The following is a 17,849-nucleotide window of genomic DNA, read 5'->3' as shown; positions in this document are numbered from 1 at the left end:
TCCCTCATTGTTATTTCGAGGAAAGAGTCACTTATATAAGCAAAATATTATATATTTATTATAAAATAAAATGGAATGCAGTGTGTTTATATGTGCGTGAGTATGTGAAAATCCTCTCAGCGACAGTATGCGAATCAAATGTAATCAAAAATATTTAGTACTGATTAGAAAACTTTACACTTGAGATAAAAGAAATTTCTCGAAGCTGATACTATCTCTTCAAGTAGAAGATGATATAAAGCCCACGTTGTAGGAAGTAAGAAATAAAGTTAGATCAATGTTCATCGACGCGTTATTTTTTTGTTTTCCGCTGTGTTAAATATTCATAGCGTCACAAATATAACAGTATGATAAATATTTAATTCAATTCCAATTTGTCGGAATAAAGTTGCACCAATTCCTCCTTGGTAATATTGTTCCACAAGCAAGTCGCCTCCTCGTCCGACGGTATCACATCACGCATGAGCTCCAAATAAATGTCCATAGGACAAACGTCGTCGCAGTGCTTCAATTTCATGAGGAGGAGTTTTTGCGTGATGCCAGTCCAATAGAATATCTATCGACAGGGACCGAAAGATCATTGATATTAGTAATAATAATATATTTAGTTAATAATATTCATATCAGTAATATATCGTTTTAGAGAGTATGCGCGTTAGTGCGAATCAAGTTAAAGAGAATGCGCATCCGACGATTTTGGAACGTCTTGCGCAATGAAGTACCAGAAACGTCAGATATGTATGTGCCGTATAAATTATATATCGTATTATAGCAATAAGTTATGAGAGATATATTAGATACAAGATAATATCAGATACAATCGAAACAAATAAGATAACTGCGAATGTAAAGTCGACCGTGCATGATTTAACCTTGCGATTTAGTTCAATTAGACCAGTGATTGTGTATGCACGAATTGTATGTGCGATAATCACCCTGACGTAGAAATTGAAGTGTTCATCTCGTAGTTTCTCGACGACGAACGTTGATCCGAAGTCCGGTAATGTCTCATTATCAGTTATGTTATGAGCTTTAGCAAACGCAGCGATATTTACTTCATGGCCGCTGTAAATGTATATTTTGCGCTTAACATCATGCTTGATTTTCGGGTTCATGTTGTCGATAAACTTCTTCACGAGGAAGCCTCCGTTTAGTCGCTTCAGTTGGGTCGTATATGAACGAATGTCATATTCCAGGAGCACGAGCTCCTGCATCATCCGATATACCTCGTCGGTGCACCACTCCGGCAAAGTAAGATTCATGCTTTTCTGAAACGGATATATCATTCGACTATGGGAAGTCTGATAGAGTAGTTAACTTGAGGATGATTATCGAGATTATTTGTAATTTTCGAGAAAAAACAATATCTTTCGTCATGAATCAACATCAAATCACCTGCGCCGTTAATCCGTTATAGAGCTCATAAACTTGCATGGGCTCCGTGATAGTCAATCCAGTTTTTCTGCTTAAAAACTTGAAGAAATCGTGGTAAAATGCGACTTTGTCACGAATTTCATTCGTATTTTTCACCTCTTCTAAAGCTGCTGCATATCTGCGAAAAATAGAGAACTATATAAAGTATTGCAAATGTTCTTCGTTTTATGATAATGCATTTCGTCACAATTCTCAAGATAGAAAGAAATGTACAATAGCGAATAGAGTATTTGCGCCAAATCTAGTAAAGATAACCAATCCATGGTATTTGTGATATTAGGGGCTTGCAAAAGTTGATCAGATTGTCGAAGACCTCATTATTTAAAAAATTGAAACATTTTGCAAAAAACAGAATCAGACAATTATTTGAAAGATAGCTAAAAGGAATGGATAACGGTGACAACTATGCAAACATAAATATAAAAGCTATAAATTAAATATATCATTTTAAAGATTAAAATTTGTTGTTTATAACTAATAATATTGTAGATAATACAAATAGATAATAAAAAATAAAAAAAGATGCTTGTTCGAACATGACGTGTGTAAAATGATGCGTATGCTGTTTTGTTACTATTAATTAAAGAAATAACTGAGATCCGATGAACCTTCGCAAGCCCCTGATAAACAAATAAGGATACCGACGATGGACATGATGATCTCATCAAGTCCACTTTCCCCGGCATGTAGTTCGTAGGAATGCCGAACCAATTCAAGTCTGGATTCCATTGTTGATTTCCCTGCGGAGGGTACAGCCCTGCCAATGCTAATTGCAAAGACATCTTCGTGCGATCCAAGTCCGTGCTGATAGCGTAGACGTCTCGCGGATGATAGAGCGGTCCTAGAAAAGCGTCGTAGCGTCTCCGCAACATTGTCCCAATACGATACTCCGTCATCTTCCCATCCTGAAAGGTCACGTCTGCCATGTTATTCATGTACCATCAGCTAATCAATTTTATGTCAGCCCGTCGGCGATGCAACATGTCCGTCAAATAGTTTCTCGAACGGTATTTATATTAAAAGAAGAAAATCGCTTCCTCTGTTAAGCATATTTGCGGATCACTATCTCATGATATCATTATCTCATGATAATGTTGTAGTGATAAGATAAGCATGCTATAATCATATAAGCTGTATAAGTTGCTATACACATATGTGTAAGCTGCTATAAGCTGATATAATCATATATTTAATTTGCACTGTAATATCCGATATAATATGTAGTAGTATAATATGTACAAGTGGCGTTACATGTTGACACGTTCGGACTAATCCGAAACAGCCGGAACAGGCGAGCATTTACGCTGATAAAGATTTAGGATTTTCTTAATGCAGATTTTTATATCTGAATATTTCACGTGAAACTTATTTCAAGTCATGGCTATTGATAGAGATTGATATAAACTGAGATGTACTTACGTTAGTCAATTGACTGATACCCCACGGCTCATAACTCGACTCGTTGTATATGTCCTTAGGGTAGAATTCTTTCAACAGGGGCGTTCGTTGTCCATGTCTCATTAACTGTGGAACGCGCAAAATTGTATCACATTATGTGTCACACATGTGATTTCGTTTGAAAATGGGATAATGAGTGTCACAAAAGTCAACACAAGAATCATTCTTTTTCTCCGCTACTCAGTGAATGTGAAACAAAACCAGAATGATGCTTGTGTCTTTACATTATTAAATGGGAAGTTATTAAATTAAATGAAAAGCATCTAATGGATCATATATTGACAGTTTCATATTAAATGTTCGCTTGAATTATTTGTGTGTATATGTGTGCGTCGAAACTTCTTGTATTGTAACAGATGTTGTGCGCTATTATACATTTCAGTTATGTTAATTGTGAAGAATGTTGATTCTACAGTGGAAATCGAAATGTTCGTTACGTACCACTTGGACCAGCTCCAAATGCAACTCGGACTGTCCTAAGGACACAAAGAAGCTTAGTGAGAACAGGAACGTTCGCTGGAGCGCGCGTTGCATGTTCGGATGATAGAGACGCATGAGAGACTGATATATGAATTTAGGAGAACGAACGAGAGACCACTCTCTCAGCTCCGTCCAGCGCGTTTATCTCTCGATCAAAAGTGACAGACTTCGTTTAAATATTTGTCGTACGGGCCGACTGATCAACGTGCGCGATATCGAGAAATTTGCACGTGTTTGAAGCGATCTCTAACTTATGGCACTTAAGATTCAGACGTTGATTATTGATCGGTTTTACTTCAAGGATGGATCAAGCGCCGAAAAGCGATCACACGCGTGGCGATTTGACTTAACTTTGTCTGCAGACTCACACACATAAATTGCGCCTTCTAATGAAATGTTTGTAGACAAGGTATAGAGGACAACTATATTCTCCTTTCACTGTTCACAAGCATACTCTATATTCGTCTAGTAGACAGCGATCGAATGTCTGTGACTATCCTATGCTCAGATGCGGTCTTAAATGCGACATTTTCGAGATTAATTTTCGTCTTATTATTGTTTTTCCATACGGAGATGCGGACGATTTAACCGACGCCTCTTTGATGCTCCATCTTGTATTGTCGCGTGAATTAAATCGAGACAAGAAGCGGTTTGATCATTTCAACGACTTGTAAGAAGGTGTTTTTGCATAATTTAATATTTTATCATTTGAATTTCCAAAGGCGCTGCGAATTCTGAAGCTGAAAGTTAATCAAAGACCGGATGTTGAGAATCGCTTCATAAGTGCGATATTTTTGATTATTCACAAGGTCAATGCTTGCACAGGTCAATTCCGATTTTATGTAACAGCACGCTAGATTATTTCTCCGTCGCGTCAATCATTAGGTTTTATTCCAGCGTCAGCTTTTATCATAAAATAATTGATAAATATTAAATAATAATATTATTACGTCCTCTATAATGCAATAATGATATTATTATATTATTTTACCATATATCAAAATATATTAATAATAATAATTAGTAATAGTAACAATAAATCAAAATTAATATAACGTAACGTAAATATGACGCCAAATATGATGTGCAGTTTAAGTAAGTTTAATGTCCAAAAGATAATACACTCAATAACGAAAATTATGACGTAATGTACTTGATATTCCTTTCTTCATAGAAGTCCTACGTCAGAGATATATTTTTATTTATTTGTTTCTTCTATTACTCAAGAAAGCTATCATGTATTTTGACCTTTATGTTATTCACTTCGCAACTTCATGCAATATACAGGATTAGGCATCTAAAACAGCTGGTCACCTGAATAATTTTGAAGATATGCAAGATAAAAAGAAATGTTAAATATAGAAGTTGCAGCGTTTTAAGTGACACAGAGTAATGACCTTGACTAATATGACCTTGAACAGCACCATCCAGGTTATGGGAAGGTCACTTTGAATTTTGTAAATGAAAATCCTCATTTTTTACTATATCATCTTCTGCGAATTAATTTGAACATTTGTCCGAAATATTGTTTTATTTGCTTAATATTTTTCGAGTCGGCGAGCGTAAGTGCGTGCGCGTTAAATGGAGCGATCGTTGCAAATTTGTAGCCAAGCGGCAACCAATCACATGAATTCGAAATTCACAAACGGACGAGTGCATTAAAGTAATGTGTAAAAAAACGAAAAAAAAGAAAATGAAAGAAACAGTTAACCATCAGGTGACTTTCGTCGTGGACTTGACGAAAAATCGGCAGATTGTTTTCTCATATGATGATGCACGATCTGAGAAGAAAAAAAGCAGGAAAAATGACGTGTAAGGAAAACGTGCAGTGCATCCACGGTAACATTTACATACTCTCGTCGCAAACTACATCGAGCCTTTCCTCCGTGCAATATTGCGCAATCGTGACGCACAGTATGGCGCAGAAAAGGAGGAAACCGGCGGTGATGCGTCGGAGCACAATGAGAAGATAAGCACGTAATAAATCCTGCGCAATCAGGGAGCGAACCATCGCTTAGAACTCGTGATGTGTTTATCGAGCAAGTCAGATGGAAGAGATAAACTTCTTCTTTTCGCAAGTACACTGTTCGAAATTCTCTTCTAATCGCCACGGTTACTTTCGCGGCCGAGGAGCGCAACTCGCACTTGAAGGTTTCAGACCTAACTTACGTAACTCACGCGAAGATCTCGAAGTTGTGTCACTCGAGCGAGGAGGAAGCAAGGATATTGATTATACAAGTATCTCTGTTGTTTACTCGAACGAATTTATACATAATAATTAATCCGGTTTTCACGACGCACGAAGAAGGAAATTCACGCGCGCGATATAAATTTTTCTGAATGAGAAAAAGTGCTATGCAATATATATTATTTCTCCAAATTTGCATCAGCAACATTACGTGGTGTTCCCAAATGGTCGTACACCCACGTACGCTTAACGCCGCTTAACTTCAATGATCTAACGGAAGCTGATACTTTCAACGTATAATACGAACGTGGGCAGAAGAAATTGGTCGATCCAAATGTTCTCTACAGGACCTGTGTCCATACAGTTTATTTAATATTCTGAAACAAATTTACATTAACAATATTTAACCGAATTTTAGATATGGATATGATACTATTGAAAACCTACTATTAAAATGTTTTTCTGATTAATAACCTACTGCTGGTAAAGTCCAAAGTTTACTTTACCCACTGTCGATAAAATGATAAATTACAAAATTAGAATACCTGAGAAAACTAATTGATAAAATGAATTTTTCCGGAAAATTTTTAAATATACCGACCAAAGGTTATACAGTTAATATCTGTTTATATCAGACGCGATTCTTCAAATTATTGATATAATTTATTTAATTATCTTCGCATCCCTCCAGGCTCTTTTTGCTGGTGGTCGCAAAAATCTGCCCAGGGGACTGACGATCTCTGATTCTTTGGAAAACATTAAAAGAATCGAGAAAGAAGAAAAAAAGAGACACTGGTGTGCCAACATCACACGGTGTTCCCAAGTGGTCACCCATCCAAGTACTAACCGTGCCCAACGTTGCTTGACTTCAGTGATCGGACGAGAACTGGTATTTTCAACGTGGTATGAACGTTGACCATACCTTCTGCTCAATCGTGAAGGTATTTCCGCGTCATACTCGTCATATAACTTTAAATATTTCTCTGTAACTTCATACATCCACATATCTTCACTTGACACGACACGTATCGAGTATCTCGTCCGCCCAGTGCACAAGATTCCAAGACTGGACAAACACGGTCGACTCCGATCGATACGCCGTTACCCTTGCGCAAGACTCCTTTCCACATCGCATCGCCTAGCGTGGCGCCCTCTTTATTCGATGTAAACAGCCAAGTAGCGGGCGCAGCGTCTGGATTGGAGGCGCCACCGCGACTTACATGCTTTCTCTGCGCTGTGGAGCCCGGTTGATGCGCTCTTCTATCGATTGCACGAGCGTGTGCATGGCCTTCTGATACATTGCAGCGCGCTGCGTTTTTTCCCGTTGCCCCGCTGGCCGCGCTCGTTGGGCGAGCAACCGGCGACGAGGATTGCCGGTGAACCGTGAGAGACAACAAAGACAGAACGGAGGAAGAGAAAGACGGGCGGAGAGAGTAAGCGATCGGCTGCGCGCCAGTTTTCCGTGATAAGCAGAGACACAAGGGTGAGTGCACGAACACGGCGTTAGTTGCCGGCCGTTGAAATCGCTCCGGAGCCGTTGGCGCGTAAAACTCGAGATCGCGTTCCTCCGATCGTCGTCGCGTATACATCGCGCATCCGGCGAGGATCCTCCCCGTGGCGACGCGAGCGCGTTCCTCGCCCTCGCAGGAGCACGTCGCACGCTCGTGAAATCGCGAGCCGATTTGAACGCGACGCACGCCAAAATGGTGGCGTCCTGTGTCGTCGCGCGAAAGCAACGCGTACTTTTGCGTCGCGCCCCGGCATGAGGGAGGACGCGAGGTACTCCGCCATAGCGTGGCTGCGCGCACGCATGCACGATTTGCCGCGAGATCGTGCGTACGTGCTCGCGGAGCGTGCTCAGGATCCGCTCTCGCTTTCACTTAGCCGCTGTCCGAGGTGTTTTGCCGCGGCGAGTAGAAAAACCTGCTGGAGCACGGCGAGTACGCACGCACGCACTTTGTCGTCGAGACAAAGAAAAGGCTCTCGCGGCTTGCGCTTTTTATAGAGAGCATACGTTGCAAGGATGCGGGATAAAATGGACGTAAAAATGCGCGATAGTGTATGAAAAATACTTTTACCTTAGCTATTGGAATGCGAGAAGCGAAACGGTCGCCATGTGCAACACGAGACTGATGCAGTTGTCACGACGTAGCGTTCCCGCGCGTTGGCATGTTCTATTAAAGCAGAACTTCCAAGGACACTGTGTGCTCGCACATGGCGAAACGTCGGAGCATCCACATGCTCCAAGGGCTAAATATGTATTCGACTTAGCTAGTGTAAATGGAAGGTTCCAAGGATGATGAAATAGAGAAAGATGAGGAGATCAGTTCAGTTATGCTCTGAAGATGCACATATTACTGAACAATTTTAATCTTTTTCAGGAACAAGATGACGCCGGAAGGATATACACGCGTGTACGTGGGTGGTTTGAACGAGAGCATCAAGAAGGAGGACTTGCAAATGGAGTTTGAGAAGTACGGCAAGCTGAACAAGGTTTGGGTGGCCTTCAATCCTCCGGGCTTCGCCTTCATCGAATTCTTCAACATGAACGAGGCCGAGTTAGCATGCTGCAACATGAACGGCATGGAGATTATGGGTGCAAAATTAAGAGTGGAGATTTCACGAGGTAGAGGTCGTGGTGGCGGCAGCAGAGGCAGTACGGGTAGTTTCCGCGGTGGTCGTGGGGTCGGTGGTAGGGATTTTGGATCTCGAGGCGCTAGTAGCGTGGGTTACAGAGGAGGCAATACTTACGGCGATTACGGAGGCAGCTATTATGCAGGCAGGGGTGGCGCAAGTAGGGGCAGAGGTCGTTACGGAGAAGACTATATGTACAATCGCAGCGGCGGGTATGTTACACGAGATGGATATACTCAGGATGTCTACGGTGGTAGCGGCGGAGACACCAGCGCCGATTACTATACCGGGAAGGATACGAGCACAGCGAGGTATCGAAGCCGCTCACCGGCTGGCCGTGGCAGGTATTAACGACATCCATACCATGTAAAAGCTGATCTTTTCAACTCGCGTCAAACGATTATTTCAGCACGAGCTCGATGATTTTTAAGTTTGAGCAGTATATCGAGGCTGTACGACTATACATATGTAGATATACGTCTGTGATATATATATATATATATACATTGGGGAGACTATAGTTCTGTTGAAAGGCCATGTGTACAACGTGATAGTTTTCTGCATTGCGTTTGCTTCCACACAATAGGCACCGAGCCGAGGGAATAATTGGAAATTCGTATCTTTTGTCTTCGAGGAAAAAAAGCGTGTCTTCGACGAATTAGGAAATTTTTTACGGCGAAACAAAGAGGGAATTTTTCACGACGACTGAGAAACGGAAGTTTTTCACGGCGATGTACGACGAAAGATTTGAGAGTATTCACGACTACGGTAAAAAAAAAGGCAGGACGAAATCGACAATTCGGTGGTCGCGTGTGGAAATGTGTCGGAGGCGAACAGGGAAATGCAAAGGGGCGAACGTGTAGTATCTCACCGCGGGGATATAATGTCGAGAATATACATTCAGGCCTATTATGAACTATATAGCTGATCTGCCAGTTAACCAATGTTTGCTGCAATGCCCGATACTTGGGCACTTGTACATAGATAACGAAAAAAAAAAAAGAAAAAGAAAGCGTAAAGAAAAACCACTTTTAAGTGCATGAGTGTCCAGTGCTGGGTTATCAAAGTACAGCGAGTTAACTTCTTCTCTCTTGCATGCACATAAATATAAAGTTAATAACGCCGGTTCCCAGTCGATGGGAGCCGAGAAAGAAGGGGGCAATAAAGTAATGTGACATCCTGTTTTGCACTTCCATGTTCACAGTCATCGTCATCTACGTGAATGCACATAAAAGAACTACGCTGCGTTGCCAATCTGAACTGCGGGCCGATCAGCCACCCGCCTCGACGACTTCATTTCTGTCCAATCTACACAGCGACCTGTATATAGACAAGAACTATCATTGCGGTTTATGCTGTGCATTACTTTTCCTTGCATTGTTGACCACTTACACACAAGTACACACAATCTGTGGTCGCAGCTGTGGGGAAGACTATGATTCTGTACGATATAACTCAGACTCAGAAGAAAACGACAGACTCGGAAAAAGAAAAACGAAAGTTCCCTTTAAAAAAAAAATGCTCTTCCGTTTACAAAACGAGAGAGACAGATATATATATATATATATAGAAAGAGAGAAAGAGAGAGAGAGAAACAGAGGAAAAGAGTGAAAACGAGAAGAGAGAGAAAAAGAGAAAAAAAAGTGAGAGAAAGAGAACGAAAACGAGGCGCAGTGAAATATCGAATCGCGGACTCGCGAACGGTTGAAAAATGTCCGACAAAGTAAAGATTAAATATAGGGTTATAGTATGTAGGGGTTGTATATCTTCATTTCCCAATCTATTTTTAACTAAAAGCGCACTGACTTAGATCATTGTTTTTACTCCGAGACTCTTATTTCTCCGGTGTTCTTCTTTCTTTTCCACGGTTTTATACCATGGCTGGAATTCTTTTTGTGCTTTACGGTTATATAACGCCTGTGATTATTTTAATAACGTGCACCAGGTGTCACGTATGCCTTAACGTCGCACATCCAAGGATCCCAGACAGCGCCAACTGCCGAGAGACTTGAAGACGTTCGAAAGGTGTTTGGAAAAAAAAAAAGAAAAAGTACAAGACCCTTTTGGACGTCTTCGAGATATTGTGTGTGGAAGTTTGTGCTGACTCTGAGACACGTGTTCCGGGTTCATGCTCAATCCGGCGATGCTCAATCTGGCGCTCAATGCATTCGCGCTTACGCGCCAGATCGAGCGTCGACGAAAACTTCCATAGACTTGTGTACATATAGACTGCGCTTTCTCACGAGAGAGATATATTTGAAGACACGATATAGAGGATAGCTGTATTCCCCTTCCACTGTCCACAGGTATACCACCTTCGTCTAGCTTTCTCTTTGGGGTGAAGATAGACAAGGATGGAGTACCTGTGGCACAGGTCATCCTTTCCAAAAGCGAGATGTGTGTTTCTGCCGCTGTACTAATGTACGCTTTTTCGCAACTTAAAAAGAGACAGATAAACAGATGAGATGATTGTGTTTGAGGGAAAAAAAAAACGATAAAGGAGAAGGGGACTAGCGCAGGGTAGTGCAGCCAGTTCGGCTGAATAGAAAACAAAGCCGCAGTCCTCGCAGCCTCTTGTAGAGCGCACTCAGTCTGTGTATATGCGAGTCGATGGGAAAAGCGTGACTGAATTTTAAGGCGTACATGACGCACACTGTATGACTATCATATGATACTCTGCTCCATAATTGTACGATTATCTCGACGTTCGTTGTGAACGTGTGGCGAACGAAAGGCGCAGCTCAGCTGAGAATGATGCAACAAAAGCTTCTTACTGCGATACTTACTGCGATAAGTTTCGAGACACCAGTTAGATACGTACGGCGGTCCCGCGGCATAAATAATCTTTTATCGCGTATCTAGGTAGAGTTAAACGAAAAAAAAAAAAAAAAAGAAAAAAACGTGTGTGCTCGCTTATTATTCTATGAATAGTAACGATTTTATATGGAATTTCGGTGGGAAGATTATACAGGAGATCGCGCGCGCGTGTGACTTTAGCCAAATGCAAACTGCTGCTCGTATATGGAAGAATCGAATCCTTTTTTTCCTGTCGGACAATACGCGTGAGCGAGTGATGAAAAAAACAGACCGCAAGGCGGTTTCCGCCCCGGCGCAAAATCTGTCGTCGTTCGGCGAGGTCGAAGTTCTCAGGAAACCCCTCCCCCGTTGAAGAAAACGAGAGATAAAAAAGCCAAAAGCCCGAAACCGACGCATCTGTAATGCGACGTATTTCTTCCGTACATTTTCTCCCTCATCGGATCGTTTTTCTCGAGTGAAGTATATGTGCAGAAACACAGTGCTGCATTTGGACGAAAGAGAGGACACGCTTCCGAGAGCGTCCGCACTCTTGTTATACTGCGGCCGCTCGTAAATAAGAAAGTGATCAAATAAAACGGTAATGATGTGTATTACCTCCACTGTAAAAGATATGGAATTGGAAATTGAGATATTAAATGATTTGCGCTCACTACTGCCCGCCACCCTGCCTGTCTGCCCGCCCGCCCGCCTGTCTGCCTGCCTGCCTGTCTATCTAATTATCTGTCTGTCTACTTGACCATTTCTTCAAATCTGTGACCGATAACGTAACGTCGTTTTTTGTTCCATCACTTCACGAGCGAGTCATTTTTACCGAGGCGATTGACGACCTGCGAATCAGGTGTTTCGAGAATCTTACGATACGAAAGCCGGTGTCCGGTTAAATTATTTGATACGTTTTTTCATGAATATTGTTTTGTGTCGATCGGTCTCTTCTTGTGATACTTTCATAATGCGAAAATCCCCGTTGTGAAGAGGAAGTCCTTTGCAATCGAGAGCATTTGTTTCGCGAATGCCGAGGCGCGCTCGATCGAATGATGTGCGGAAGTTCGTTGCAAGTTGCAAAAACAAAAAAAAAGAAACAAGCATTTACGTAAGTATCTTAACGAAGTTCTTTCGTCGTAATGATCAACAGTCGGCATCGTGATTACAAAGTCGAAAATTTCCCGTATTTTGCGCTGTTACTCAAAACGAGAAGTCAGAGTCGGATGAAGCGCCGAGGACTTTGTTTCCACTTCGGTGAGTGTATAATTAACACATTGACTTTAGAATCCGTACAACTAATTACATTTTTCTTTCCCTCTCCGAGTAACCGAGTGACTTGAACCATCATGTCGGAACTTACTGCAATTTATATCTCTGCGAACAATCGGATGTATACAATCGGAGTGCTTTATTCTTTAGATACATCTCTATTCGTACAAAAATATATAAAAAATTAAACGTTAAAGGTCAATTCAAAAAGTCGAATACGGCGAAGATCCGCGAAGGAAACGCGTTTCTCGGACAGTTGCTGTGGTATATCTTATTCCAACGAGTACCAACCAACATCACATCAATAATTTTTCTCATCAATATAATTGTGATAAGATAAAACCGCTACATTGTTGAACGAGAAGTTATAACGTTGATGTAATGTTACTACCGGTTGATGCTTACCGAGTATACACACCCATCAAATCTCCATGCGGAATGTATGATACACGAATGTGCAGGCTGTTTTATTCCTTGTTTCATAAACTCCCAAGTGAAGCGTGTCTTACACCTTTATCTTATGGAAACTAAGAGATTAGATCGTCGATCGGTGTTCTGGAACAGCGCTCGAATCAATTGCTTCACTTGCGCAGCAGTGAATTCTTGCGCAAGAGGTCCTTTCCCGTTTCCCCACCTGACTTCGATCTCCTTCAGCGACGCGCCCAGTAGCTTGATCAGTTCCAAAAACTTGCTCCATTTGCGCACGTGCTGCTGAATCTTACTTGGATCCTGTAACCGTGGGAATGTGAATTAAAATATTCGTGGCGACGCGATGAGCGAAATAAAGTTCTCATGATTGAATTTTTACAGGGACCAGCCGGAGTACTGCTACAACTCTCACACACCTCTGTCGTGTCGTATCTCGTGTAATACTTGTGTACTCTCGCAAAAGATCAAAACAATCAATAAAAAGATAGACATATCGAGTTGAATTGTTCTTTCAGAAATTACCCCTCTGTGTGTGTGTGTGTGTGTGTGTGTTCTAAACTCGTATCAGATTGAACATCAGAGTTGAGGATTGCCGACTGCAGACTGAGACTCGATCAAGCGAGTCATACTCGAATTTTAGTCTTTGATCCGCCATGTGTTGTCAATGTTGAGTCTGATACGAATCTATCGTGTTACGATATATCACCTACCGGAAATATCTGTGGCGTCCGTTTCACCACCACATTAAACAGCACCACTAGTTCCCTCGCTACGTCAACCGGAATATCTTCCACGGATATCACCTTCGTCACTAGGTCGTCGATCATGGAATTCGTTATGCAGCCTGTTAATGGAAGAAGAAAGAAGCTAGAAACGCGATGTGTTTAGATTGCATCATACGAGAAGAAACGAAGAATGCCCACCGACAGCTTTGCAGTAGACGTTGACGGGCAACACGTCCAGCCAGACTGTCTTCAGCAGCTCCAGTTGTCTGATGCATTGTCTCAGTGCACGCTCGGTGCTGGGATGTAACTCAGGCGTTTGACCTAACGTCGTGAAGCCTGAAGTCAATCCGCGAGACGACTGTCAGTTATGAATTCGTCTGAGATTCTACTCGACGCAACTAAAGTACACGAACCCGAATCCTTGATGATGTCGAATATGATGTTCCTCTGGTATCTCATGTGCTCCATGAAGCACCGCGAACCGACGTCTCGCAGCACCGTCACCTGATCCGCGAACGTCAGGTTCAACTTCTGCAGATTCGACGAGAACTTGTCTCTGTAGTCGTGCGCCAACGTGAGCAGGTGGTGGGCGAGGTACATGCAGTTGTTGTGAAACAGAGCTGCGAACAATTGTAACAATCGAAGACTTCACATCTACATTGAAGTCGGGTCATGTCGCGCGGCTTGCGCATCGGACTCACCGACTTGCTGCGGTATCGTGTCCAGAAACTTTCTATGATGCTCTGGCACCAGACCGGCGTACATCCCGAACACGTTTCTACAGGTATAAAATAGTCTAATGGCGCAAGCGTCCGAGCTGTCGCGGGCTTCGTCCAATATCGTTCTCGCTAACTCCAATGTTTCCACTGCGCTGTTGCTGAAATAAGATTGACAGACGTACATTCAGTTATCATACACCTGACGCTGAAAGAAATTTATCGGAATCAGAGGTTTTTGGAGGGTTCTACATAACGTGTCGATTACTGTTAATCTGAATTGAATTAACTAAATTAACTAGCATACGTTAAATAACGTACCTTATCTGACATCTAGGTAATTGGAATGACATATCGCTCAGTTTCTTTTCGATGGTCAACTCGTAATCGTCCTCGAATGGTTTATTCGTAAATTTTGGCGGTTCCTGCGATGTAAAAGAATAATTTTGTCTATCTTTCTTGTTTCTTATTTTGCTTTTTCCTTCATATTGAAAAAGGGTTACTCATTCAGAAAGAAATAGATGATAAATTAGTGAGAATCTCTTAATTAATTGTTTCTGCGACATTAATACCGATGATCAAATACCTGCGGCTCATATCGAACAGAGTCGTGTAGGTCCTTCTTGATGATATTTCGAGCTTTCACCAATAAGTCCTGGCATATCCGGTCGATGAACAGTTTGTCGATATTGTTTGTATATTCCGACAGGAACAACTGATCCTTGGAGAGAAACTCTGAAATTCCATTTATCGTTTAATAATCACTTTGCGTTTGTCTTTACTTTTGTTTTAATTACAGTTAGTACCGATTTCTACTAAGTAGTCTTGAAATTCGTTAATCGCTTCGACAACAGGCTCGAAGTTTTTCAAGTTGGCGTTGGAGGTCGGGATAGTATGTGAAATACAATCTGTCGTTAACGAGTGTGACAGTTGCTCCAATAGATACGGCTGCGTTCTCTTCAGAAAAGTTTCGTCGTCCGTGACTTTCAGATTCAAGTGTTGATGAAGGAACTTAAAAAGCAGCTGCAAGTTATATAGCACTCCTTTGTAACATGGCATCTTCTTTCTTTCCAATATCTCGACTGTGAACGCTTTTTCCTTGACGACATAGACCAAGGTGTGGTCGTGGATAATAGGGTTGATTATGTGCTCCATCAGTTTCGTGGAGAATGTCTGCAGTTCGTTCTCGAGATGATCGACAATGTGTAAGCTTTGTATCAATTCTTGTATGTCGTCGCATTCACTTTTGATAATGACAGAGGTGATTGTTTTATTGTCCTTCACGTCACTGTTCCAGCAAATTCGATCGCGTAATAACCTGGATACTTCTGTCAAGCACAAGCGGAAGAGCTCACAATACTCGTTCTTGATTGCGGTATAGATCTCGAGATCGTACAGGATGCTGTTGGGATTATTCAACAAGGAATGCATCTGCAGCAGGGTCTTAGTAGTCTCGACAAACTGCTTTTCCTCCTGCAATTTCTTTATGGACTTTATACATTTGTGTACCTCTATCAGTTGATGAGACAACTGCAGGCTGATATTTGACTCTTTCAATGTCTGAGATAAGCTCTTTAGTTCTTTCGTTGAGCCTGACAACTCTATCTTGACCTATGCAATCAGATTAAAATTCAATTCTGTTATATTGAACTTATATCTTATTAACATTGGAAATTCTAGTAATATACCTGATCATTAATTCTGCTCTGCAAGATGCTCATCTCCTCCAATAGCTGTTCAGTTTTCTTAACCAAATGCACATCCCTTGTCAGCTTTGCGCTAAATTCATTGTAATTCTCATCCATGAAATCTTTAACTTCATATTCTAGCTTTGTTATCTCCTTCTGTATATCCACAATACTTTTCTGCAGATTTAGTTTCTCCAATTTGCCTGTGTGGTGAAACATTGTTTCATAGTTATATCAAAATTAATTCATATTAATCTGTATTCTAGTACTTAGTATATATAAAAACATATTTTACAAATATATAAATTATTTTTCTTGAAAATTGACTTTAGAAATTACTAAAGGTAATATAACCAACATATTTAATGCATGTTGAGAATTAATTTGTCTTTGATCTCAACTTGTATTTTTTAATATACAATTAATACAAAGTTATGTATATTACCTGCTGTAGCCAGTACATCTGCTACAAATGAAGCCATATTTCAAGTGCACGATAAGTTCACTGCAAGATATAAGATTTTGAAACTTATGTTTCTTTCCGTCAACTTTTCTTCCTGCCAGCACAATCTGGTCGCTTTTTGTCTACATATCAGGATCCATGTTTCAAAATCACTTCAGTATTCAGCCATAACCTTAGCGCTGTGCCGGCGGGAGATTCTTTCCTAAACATTACCAGTTGTCAGTTTTAATCTTCTATCTCGAAATATGGTTTTTTATATTTATAAATACTTATACTAAGCTGAGATATACCAACAGTTGTATGAAAATGTGACACACATGAATATTTAAATCTAAGAATGAACTCGAATAGACGAATCAACGTTTGATTTGTCCTTTTATCAAAAGACCATTTATCTCAATGTTTCTATATTTAATTAATTCCTATATAATCCTCAACTTCACATAAGTATTTTATTATTATTTAATACCACCATTGAAAAATTCAAATCTAGATCTACGTTATATACGTACTGAGTAAAATGTTCTCTCTAACCTGTCATTCAATTATACCACTTGAAAATATAAAAGAAACTAATCGAATCCATTTCGAGTTGAATATAAGTTTATAATAAACGGGTTGAATCGTTTCCGGAACGATTCAAACTCAGTCAGTCAAAAACGCTATAATTTAGAAGAAACAACGGATTTAATAGTCCCATGAATTCTTTATTGACCCGTTAAAAATAAACCTCATATCCTAAAACCAAACCCCTTATTGGCCTGCCAAAATAACGGGTTAATTTATTTTTACCCTTTATTTATTCAAATCTACTGTGGTTCGAGTCTCGGTTAAATATAATGCAAATAAAACGTGAGTCAAGTTTTGGCTAAATTTGTCGGCCTCCAAAAAAATTAATTGAGATTAATTGATTATTATCTATGATTTAAAAATGTTATCGATTATGAAACCTAACTTAACCACTTCCATATTTCTCATTATCCCGCTAGATGGCGCTAGATAATCCGTTAGCTTCTTTCGAACGATGTCCATGGATTAAACAACTAAACACTGAGACAAATGAGAAGAGGATTTATATTTTCCAGTACTGAGATCGAACGACTAATTGCGTAGAGTTTTAATGATCCTTATGAGCGTTCGTACGAGCAGCCTCCATGTCCACATCCGACTTGTGGTATGACTTGACGGGTAGGATGAACCTTCATTTTCTGTTAGCACGACTCAACGACATAACCGTTGCTTTCGTCGAAAAGCGCATCACTTGCAGTATTCAAACAAGAGAACAAGTTCAAGGAAGCATGTCCGCCATATCTCGATAGCAAACATCCGATAATCTTAATCTTCTCGATCAAGATCAATCACACACACGTCCTCGGACGTTTTTATTCGAGTCGACTGATTCAGGTTAGCAGAAAATCGAGTTGTACGGTTCCTCATGTTTGTTGCAAACGTTACCGGAGTCGATTCCGTAACGTCGGAATTCGTGAATTCTCTACGATTTTCAGACGGCTTTCAAACGTCTCCTAGACGTTTCTTTTCTTTTATTCATAAGTTTGAGTAATTTAT

The 17,849-nt window shown here is 40.7% G+C and overlaps 3 protein-coding genes and 1 non-coding gene across 12 annotated transcripts; 1 reads left to right on the top strand and 3 right to left on the bottom strand.

Moving 5' to 3' along the window:
- Positions 1-85: 85 nt before the first annotated feature.
- On the bottom strand, positions 86-5,877 carry LOC105189030 (venom acid phosphatase Acph-1). Of its 5 annotated transcripts, none has more exons than XM_011150849.3 (7): positions 5,868-5,877; positions 3,334-3,368; positions 2,854-2,958; positions 2,080-2,339; positions 1,396-1,552; positions 936-1,268; positions 86-556 (listed from the first exon to the last, which is right to left on the bottom strand). In XM_011150849.3, exons 3-7 carry the CDS (start codon positions 2,953-2,955, stop codon positions 359-361), a joined length of 1,050 nt encoding a protein of 349 aa, XP_011149151.1. In that variant the 5' UTR covers positions 2,956-2,958; positions 3,334-3,368; positions 5,868-5,877; the 3' UTR covers positions 86-358. The 5 variants fall into 5 exon arrangements, with proteins under 5 accessions (XP_011149151.1, XP_019699624.1, XP_011149154.1 ...); XM_019844065.2 differs by lacking the exon at positions 5,868-5,877 and adding an exon at positions 5,772-5,861; XM_011150852.3 differs by lacking the exon at positions 5,868-5,877 and adding an exon at positions 5,542-5,597.
- Positions 5,878-6,358: 481 nt separating this feature from the next.
- LOC112590717 (5S ribosomal RNA) lies at positions 6,359-6,477 on the bottom strand. The gene has a single exon (XR_003114410.1). It is a non-coding gene; the product is annotated as a 5S ribosomal RNA (ribosomal RNA).
- A 277-nt stretch (positions 6,478-6,754) lies between these two features.
- On the top strand, positions 6,755-11,660 carry Rsf1 (Repressor splicing factor 1). 2 transcript variants are annotated; one of them, XM_011150846.3, is made up of 3 exons: positions 6,755-7,043; positions 7,942-8,538; positions 9,399-11,660. In XM_011150846.3, the coding sequence occupies exons 2-3, from the start codon at positions 7,949-7,951 to the stop codon at positions 9,424-9,426; spliced, it is 618 nt and encodes a 205-aa protein (XP_011149148.1). In that variant the 5' UTR covers positions 6,755-7,043; positions 7,942-7,948; the 3' UTR covers positions 9,427-11,660. The 2 variants fall into 2 exon arrangements, with proteins under 2 accessions (XP_011149148.1, XP_011149147.1); XM_011150845.3 differs by lacking the exon at positions 6,755-7,043 and adding an exon at positions 7,072-7,339.
- Positions 11,661-12,649: 989 nt separating this feature from the next.
- Positions 12,650-17,002, bottom strand: Zw10 (Zeste-white 10 kinetochore protein). Of its 4 annotated transcripts, none has more exons than XM_011150857.3 (11): positions 16,818-17,002; positions 16,266-16,485; positions 15,821-16,023; positions 14,939-15,743; positions 14,719-14,867; positions 14,454-14,557; positions 14,118-14,293; positions 13,830-14,036; positions 13,615-13,752; positions 13,402-13,535; positions 12,650-12,991 (listed from the first exon to the last, which is right to left on the bottom strand). In XM_011150857.3, the coding sequence occupies exons 2-11, from the start codon at positions 16,300-16,302 to the stop codon at positions 12,776-12,778; spliced, it is 2,169 nt and encodes a 722-aa protein (XP_011149159.1). In that variant the 5' UTR covers positions 16,303-16,485; positions 16,818-17,002; the 3' UTR covers positions 12,650-12,775. The 4 variants fall into 4 exon arrangements, with proteins under 4 accessions (XP_011149159.1, XP_025159400.1, XP_011149160.1 ...); XM_025303615.1 differs by having other exon boundaries at positions 13,615-13,737; XM_011150858.3 differs by having other exon boundaries at positions 16,796-16,994.
- Between the last annotated feature and the right edge of the window lie 847 nt (positions 17,003-17,849).

This window comes from Harpegnathos saltator, unplaced genomic scaffold (assembly GCF_003227715.2).
Source record: "Harpegnathos saltator strain DR-91 unplaced genomic scaffold, Hsal_v8.6 scaffold1, whole genome shotgun sequence".
Taxonomy (NCBI): domain Eukaryota; kingdom Metazoa; phylum Arthropoda; class Insecta; order Hymenoptera; family Formicidae; genus Harpegnathos; species Harpegnathos saltator.
Note: the sequence above shows the minus strand (reverse complement) of the source record. Positions and strands in the feature narration are given on the sequence as shown.